Here is a 7921-nt window from a genome sequence, read left to right as displayed (position 1 = left end):
TCTGTTACGCTGGCGCATTGCACTAGCAATATATATACTGGCGAGTAGCGACACACGACCGAGACACAACCCACTCCACCTTCTGGATTCCTTTCTAGAAGACATGAACCTAACTGCTGCTCGTCTCACCATCCACTAAGGTTACAAGTGGAAACTGCGAAATACAACAAACAAGAGCATATGGCCGTGCAACAAAAAATAAATTTAAATAATTATTAATTGAAACAGAAAAAAAATTGATTTAGAGAAGAAGAATATCAGAAGGAAATCAAGCAAAGAATGTGATCCAAGGGGCTTGAAAGTTGGAAGCAATCTGCGTTGTTTCTTTTTTCAATTAACCTTGTATGCTTCCTCATAAGGTGCTGAAATATAAAGCAGGTATAAAACAATCTTGCCAACACTAATATTCCAAAAAGGGTATCAGCAATGTGTCTAGGTAATATGTATCACTTGGCAAGGGCAAAAGAACCAGACTTCAGGTTACACAGATGTATCGAATTGTGGCAGCTGATCCACACAACTCTACCGGGGCTGTTGCTACTTGCTAAGTACTACAACAGCTGCGGCCTTTTTTCTCCAACTACTTGGGGTCAACTACATGAATTCTATGTTTTCATTCTGCTCATAGCCTCAGTCAATCCATGTGCTATCATACCATACCATATTAATACTACCCATGTTAACTTTGGTCTTCCTCTCTCCCTAATATTACGCTCAATGTAAACTATGTCGTCTTCTCCTACCTGGGCTGTGGCAAGTGCAATAGTAAAAGCTCAAGCTAACAACTTTAATGACATTTGTTCAAGCCTGACCACAATCACAAGCAAAAATAATGCCAAAAGTTAGGTCTCCCTCCAGACTTCCAACACCTGCATAAGGAACCATTCCTAGATATAACCACGAAAAATCAACAGTGGTAATCTGTTGTTTGCTATGCTCCATATGAAGTTTAAGATAATCTACAATATCGGGATCATAGAACACTTTAAACATGCGGATGCTTCCTATACTGTTCTGACCACCTATACATACCTAAAAAATCTAAGGATGACAGGCCTGATCACAGATACTTGAATACACAATTCAACACAATAGCAGAAGAGCTTGTTTCTACAAGTCAGATATTTTAGTATAATGTAGAAAATTTTCGCAACCCCATCGTGTTTCTGTAGCTCTTAGATGAATTAACTTGAATAATTGGTGTTCTAACAATCAGTTGATATAGTGATCTTATTACAGAAACTACCATCATAGAAAATAGCATAAATTAGGAAGACACGAGAACCTGAAATGTTCATGTTTCGGCAAATCCATCAAAAATTGTGGGTAGGTTTTCATTGTTCATCAAATGCCTAAACAGTTTCAGGAGTGTGGTTCTCAAATTAAAGATCCTCAAATCCATAAAAAATTAATCCTTATTTTTGCTAGCAAGCTGAACTGGCGAGGCAGAGAATAATCTGCTCCCATCTCTAAGCTTTTTCTTAGAAGAAATAAATTTGAAGTTTCCAATAAACTTGAACAAAAAACTGAAAATGTTATACATTGCTTACGAAATCCACTTAGCCTAAACAGGATAGATGCAATCAGCACCTTCAAAACAAGAGCAATAGAAACACTAAACAAAACAGACTATTAAACACCACCAGGGTGTAACTGAACTCTCCTCTATTCTAGGAAAAAGTGGTCATAAGACAGATCTATAGTCTCTCATGCGGACAAACTATTAACATTACTACTTATTTATGTCAAGCAATTGAAGGAAAGATCCATATGTACCTCAGACAAATAAAGTTTATCCAAAGCTATGTTTCATGGTAGGAGATACAAGGATACTTATGCTTTGTTCTCCAACATTACTTGTTTACTTCAATGAATTGCTCCAATTTATGTTCCCAGCATACAAGAATTTATTGTCTATCAAGGAAACCATTTCAAAGACACTGTACGATGTAAGCACCAGAAATCCTAAGAGTTGATCATTACCATCAAAAGGCTAATAAAACAATTTCTTTCTCGACTTTGGACAACTGGGGATGTATGCTTGGTCACTTTTAAGTTTTAACCATTTATCTTCTACCACCAAGCATTAGCTTGAGTAGTATTCCTTTCAACTTCCAGAACAGGGACAATGGTGTTTGAGTGTGTCTTACCTACCAAAAAAAGGAGGGGGGAAGAAAAAAAACTTCAATTCATTGATGAAAAATCAAATCCTTAATTTTCAAATTAGCGAATCAAATATAAGAAAGAAAAAGGAAAAAATCAATCACTGTCACATCTAATTATCTAAATACCTATGATCATCATGGTTACTCTTCATGTCATTGACCAATGACAACATCTCCAAAGATCAGTGCATTAACAAAATTACCCAGCAACAGTTCTCATGTTGACACAAAGCCAGTCATGGATGATAAAAATGTGGCAATCCACCAAGTTCATCAATAAAATTTATTCAAGATTAAGAGAGAAAGTATTTGGCAAGTGAAGACTATAATAAATTAACCCACAATAAAGTCGATTAATTAAACTATGCCTTAAGGGCTAGTACAATAGTTGAAATTCAGAAACACGACACAATTTATGACTGACAGTGTTATTGATGAGGGAAAAAGTGTGAAAAAGTGAATCCAATTATTATTTGTTTCTGACAGGGTCCATCTCATATTGGCGGGTTGAAATGATGATCACGGCTAATGGCCAAGTTTCTCCCATTACATTCTTATCCTACTGTCTTGTCTTCTAAATGAAAATAAAGCCACTATTTTCCTTTTCATTTTCCATTGCAATCAACATGGATTTCATGCATGACACTTTATGTAAGGAGAAAAAAGAATTAATAATTAATATTGTAGTGTACAATACTAAAAGTGTTTTGTACAGCTAACATGAATGCAAAAGCATTATGCATATGTAATATATCAACAGAGTACTATTCAATTAACACATTCCTCTCATATGTTCACTTCAGGTTTTGCTACCAAGTAAAAGTAGACAATAATCTGAAATCCTTTCAAATAGATGAACGCAATTAAACAGATAAATATACATTTATGTGAGTTTAAATTCATTACAATGCCATGGACGAGCAAAAATACAATATATATAAAGTAAGTCCAAATCTATAAGACAAGCGTAAATGAATCCTACCTTGGCAACTTCAAGAAGTGGTAGCAATACACCGTCACAAGAGGGTAAAAACATTATGACTGCATGACTTTGTTTTGTTTAACACACGTGGGAGCCTTGAATGCCTGGCACTTCCACACAGTTGTCGTCTCCACTGGCATCACACCATCACCAGAGGGCTCTACGGGAAACAGTGGCATCTTACTAGCAGTTGTTTTAGGCATGCTCTCTTCAGTCAACGGAGAGCTTCTAGATTTCAGCTCTTCCTTGGGATTTTCTCGATCCCTAAAAGTACAAATACTTAAAGGCAACTTTTTTTGCTTAAGTCTTCCTCTCTTTCTACAATTGCTACTTATATCATCCAAGGATTCACCAATTCTTTCCTTTGAGTGACTTGATTCCACTTCCTCACTATCAATCTTCAATCGGTCAGCTTTATTAAACTTTGGCGTGCTTTCATCTACTCTAGTAGCGTATAACTCATGCACAGAACCTTCAGAATCCACCTCACCTGCTAAACCATTCCCATTGCTCGTCGATGGTGGGCTTCCTTCCCACACTGTAACACCATTGGAAATCCTAGTTTTCTCAGAAATAGGCACATTCTTCAGCCTTTTACGTTTGTGACTATTTAAATCAGAAGTTGAAGAGAACTTTGAAATTCTAGGGGAGCTGTTAATGGCCCGATGCAACTTCCGGGCTAATTCTTCATCTGTCTTGCAATTCTCAACTGACCGGTGCTTAGTGTACAACATCTCAACCTGTACATGCTTCTTCATCTTATTCTTCCTGGAATTCCTTTCTCTGCAATCAGTGTTCTCAGAAATAGTTGCAACCAATTCTAAAGCGCCCTTGGCTGCAGCAACCGCCTTTGCTGCTTTCTCCGCCTTCTCATCAGCCACAGCTCTTGCAGACACCGCAACCTTACCTGCAGCTACAGCTGCTGATCTCGAGGATTCCACCATCTCCTCAGGAGAAAGATTAGGGTTTTTCAAATGAGATCTCAACAAATTATTAAGACGGGTGTCAAATTCATTCGAAGTGGCAGAAGTCAATGGCAGCAGATGCGAATTGCCATTGGAATTCTGCTTCTTCAATCCAGCTAGAAGCCGTTTTCGGGGAGGCAAAAGGACATCGGAATCCAAGTGATTAATATCACATAAATTAGCTTCCATTGTTCTCTACATGTGTATAACAATCGGATTTGTTCGACTACATTCCCTCTAAAACAAAAATGAGACAACAAGAACAATCACAATTCACACCTTTCAAAACCCACCTGCCATTTAATCACTCCATCCAAAAACCAACATAATTGAAAATTCCAATCACTACCCAAAACTGAATTCAGATTCAACTTATCGAAATTCAATTCGAAACACATAAACAGAAAATAACAAAACAAAATCCAAACGCTTCAAAAACAGAGAATTTGATCAAAATTAACAATAAACTACAAAATTACGAGCTCGATTCAAGAGAATTACACACATCGAATCGAGTTAAAGCATGTTCTTAATGAATTTAAAATGCGTAAGAAGAGAGAAAATCAGCAAGAATTGGTGGGTAATGAGGAAGCTGCAATACCTGATATTGTCATGACGGAAGTGAATTTTGTAGAGAGAGAAAGAGGGCGAGTGTAAATTAGGGTTTTCAGAGGAGAGAGAGAGAGGAAGAGGATGGTCTACAATCCAGTTGGAGATGAAAACCGAAGATCATATTATGTCACAGAGAATTTTCATTGGTTCTGATTCTAGAAACCCAATACGTAAATCTCGTAAAAATGTTTACTTGGTGACTTAATAAATTAGACCATGTATCTTCACGAAACTACGTAAATGCCATTATATATATATATATATATTTTCAATTTTAAGTGAAATTTGTTTTTGAGAAAATTATTTGATATTCCTTTTAGATTTTATGTGTTCATTTAGTGCTATTTAAATTGTGTTACTAAAAACATTTATCTATGATTTTTGTCATATATCTATGATTGGAAATACCAAATTCGTGTCCAATTTTAATTTCAATTTTTCCAATGTTAATTCATTTAGAATTAATTTAATTCTAAATTGAATTGTCAAAAACAAAAAAGACAAGTTAAAACAGTACTTATTTTACATGCGAGTGTTGATTCTAATAATAGTTCTGCAGTACAACAGAGAGGACATGATATATTAGGTCGCTTGCATTGATATTAAGTGGATTTTTACCCTCTAGTCCGAATGATATAATTTTTCCTATTTAAAGATGTTAAAAGTTTGAGTCCCACCATAAAAATATTGTATATGTTTAATTAACTAAAAATAAATAAATAAATAATATAAAATCTCACGATCTACATTGTTGAGAAAAGGAATTCTCATGCTCCACTGTTAATAAGTATAATAATTATGTCACTTCATTCCTTTAAAAAAAAAAAAAAAATTGAAGTAAAATGCAATGTACAAATTTTGGGTGCTAAAAAAAAGTACAAATTTGGAATGCCAAATACAAATCGTCTAGAATTTTTTGGTAAATTAGAAGAATGGAGTAGGGATAATCCAGTAATTAACCACGCTAACTAAAACTCACACGAGAAACTCGCTTTGTATAGAAGTTTGTAAAGGAAAAAATGACTTATATGTTACATGCCACGGACGTAACAACTTGGCTTCCCCAATGAAATTGAAAAATAAGAGAGAAATAAGTAAAGTATAAGACACTTTGTCCAATCACATTCCACGTGTTACACTCCCACGTGTGACGTAGTCATTGGTTTCCAATGTGAAACGATGTGCGCAACTTAAAGAACAAGACGCCAGGTTTGTTCGTACGCTCTTTGGTCGACATCCCCTTTCATATGAAAATAATAGTTACGAGTAATTGTTAAGATTCCTATAATTTATTAATGGGATAATTTCACATACCTTTTTTTGGGATTAGGCATAAGATTCCTATAATTTATTAATGGGATAATTTCACATACTCTTTTTTGGGATTAGGCATAATTACGGGCGGTACGTTTCAAAAATTAAACTGACCACCTTCAAAATTAAACTGACCACCTTCCAAACTGATCGGCATTTTATTTCGGCATTGACCATATTAAATGACTAAAACACCTTTTAATATTTTATTAATATGACATGACATAAAATCTTTTTGTGAAATTACCATATTGTCTAAAAATACAATTATACATACCTACATGTACAATACATGCATAGACAACTATCACAGGTGGTGACCGTGGTGGCGCCGTGGCCACAACCACCACCATCACAATCATCACCACTGGCGGACTCTTCCACAACGACAACCAACACGGTGATATCATCCACGGGTGAAACCAACGGTAACGACCTAAAATAAGGAGACTGAGGAAGAAGAAAACTTGGTGGATCCAATAAATTTTAACAATGTTTCAATTAGTCAAACTTATGTATAGATATATAGATGTATGTGCAGGGCAGGGCAGAGCAACTATCTCCGGCATAAATTCACCCATCCGAACATGAAAATTTATTGCCTAGACTTCGCCGACATGGACGTGATTGCCATAATATTCAAGGGTGAAGTCGCACCTGGCGATACTCCAGATCGGATGCAAATCCAAATTCAGAAACCGTAGTGAGCTCAGCCAATTCTCGTTGGTGAAGCGATTCGAGTCGCCGATCAACTGAGAGCTGCGAGACTTGTGAAATGACGACGATTTGACGACACTGAAGTAATGGCTCTTCTGGTACTCATTGAGTTCGTCTTGGTTGTCGTCGTAGGGATGATGCTTTTGCAGAAGACGATGTTGTCGATTGGGTTAATTGCGAAGTTTAAATCGATGAAGAACTCAAATAGGTCTTAATCTATTGAGGGTTTTTGGATTAGGGTGCAGCCATAGACGGAGGAGCTGAAGAGGAGAGCTGCTCTGTCGGCGGAGGGGTTTCCATGGATTCCGGTGACAAAGGGCTCCATCGATTTCAGCAGCGATCTGCTGTGGGGCGACGATTTGCAGCTATATATATATATATGTAAAAGGCGCATTGGGCCAGAGGATGAAGCCGCCGCTGGAGACCATGTCATTGCCGGCCTTAACAGACCCTCACCGCAGCCCTGCAAAATCAGTAGTGCCACCATCGATGCAGACTGGTCGGATTATAGTGCCGGGGCATGAGCTCCATCCACGGTGGCTGTGCGGCCGACAAGCTTGCCGACGATAGAAGTTAAGCTGACTATTTATCTCATCCATACGGTGGCTATGCTGATTTTCATGCAATGGCAAGCTTGCCGGCAATGGAATTGGGTCTCGATCTGTTTCTAGGGTTTGTGGTTGAGTGTCTGAATCTAGGGCTACTTGAGGTGGGTGGTGGTGGAGGGCATATAAAATTGGGGTATATAAGTAATTTTAAGTAAAAAATAAAAATGAAAATGTCTTTGTAATTTGTTTAGGGAAAATGTGGTATTTCATACTTAAAAATGGCTGATGTCATCAAAAATGGCCATTGACCGGCTTTGACTTTCACCGTAGGGGGCTAAGTGTTACGACGGAGCAAACCTTGAGAAAGGACGGTGTAATTTTTTAAACGTAAGGTGTAATACCCCTAATTTTAAAAGGATAGTCTCGGCATTTTAATTTGTTTTCTTTTATTGCATTTTTATTTATGTGCTTGTTTAAATGGTTATTTGTTTACTTATTGAATTATTATTTTAATTATCTAAATTATTGAATTATTGTTTTAATTATCTGAATTATTGAATTGTGGTTAATTATCTGAATTATTGAATTGTGATTTTAATTATCCAAAAGGGTTTTAAA

General features: G+C 36.6%; 1 protein-coding gene across 2 annotated transcripts; it reads right to left on the bottom strand.

Annotated features, from left to right (window-relative positions):
• Window positions 1–3015: 3015 nt before the first annotated feature.
• On the bottom strand, window positions 3016–4886 carry LOC132266482 (uncharacterized). 2 transcript variants are annotated; one of them, XM_059767361.1, is made up of 2 exons: window positions 4714–4886; window positions 3016–4405 (listed from the first exon to the last, which is right to left on the bottom strand). In XM_059767361.1, the coding sequence occupies exon 2, from the start codon at window positions 4299–4301 to the stop codon at window positions 3201–3203; it is 1101 nt and encodes a 366-aa protein (XP_059623344.1). In that variant the 5' UTR covers window positions 4302–4405; window positions 4714–4886; the 3' UTR covers window positions 3016–3200. The 2 variants fall into 2 exon arrangements, with proteins under 2 accessions (XP_059623344.1, XP_059623343.1); XM_059767360.1 differs by having other exon boundaries at window positions 3016–4349.
• Between the last annotated feature and the right edge of the window lie 3035 nt (window positions 4887–7921).

The sequence above is a fragment of the Cornus florida genome, unplaced genomic scaffold (genome assembly GCF_030987335.1).
Source record: "Cornus florida cultivar Cherokee Brave unplaced genomic scaffold, ASM3098733v1 CherokeeBrave_3.0.0_Hap2_Chr07, whole genome shotgun sequence".
NCBI classification, from domain to species: Eukaryota; Viridiplantae; Streptophyta; class Magnoliopsida; order Cornales; family Cornaceae; genus Cornus; species Cornus florida.
Note: the sequence above shows the minus strand (reverse complement) of the source record. Positions and strands in the feature narration are given on the sequence as shown.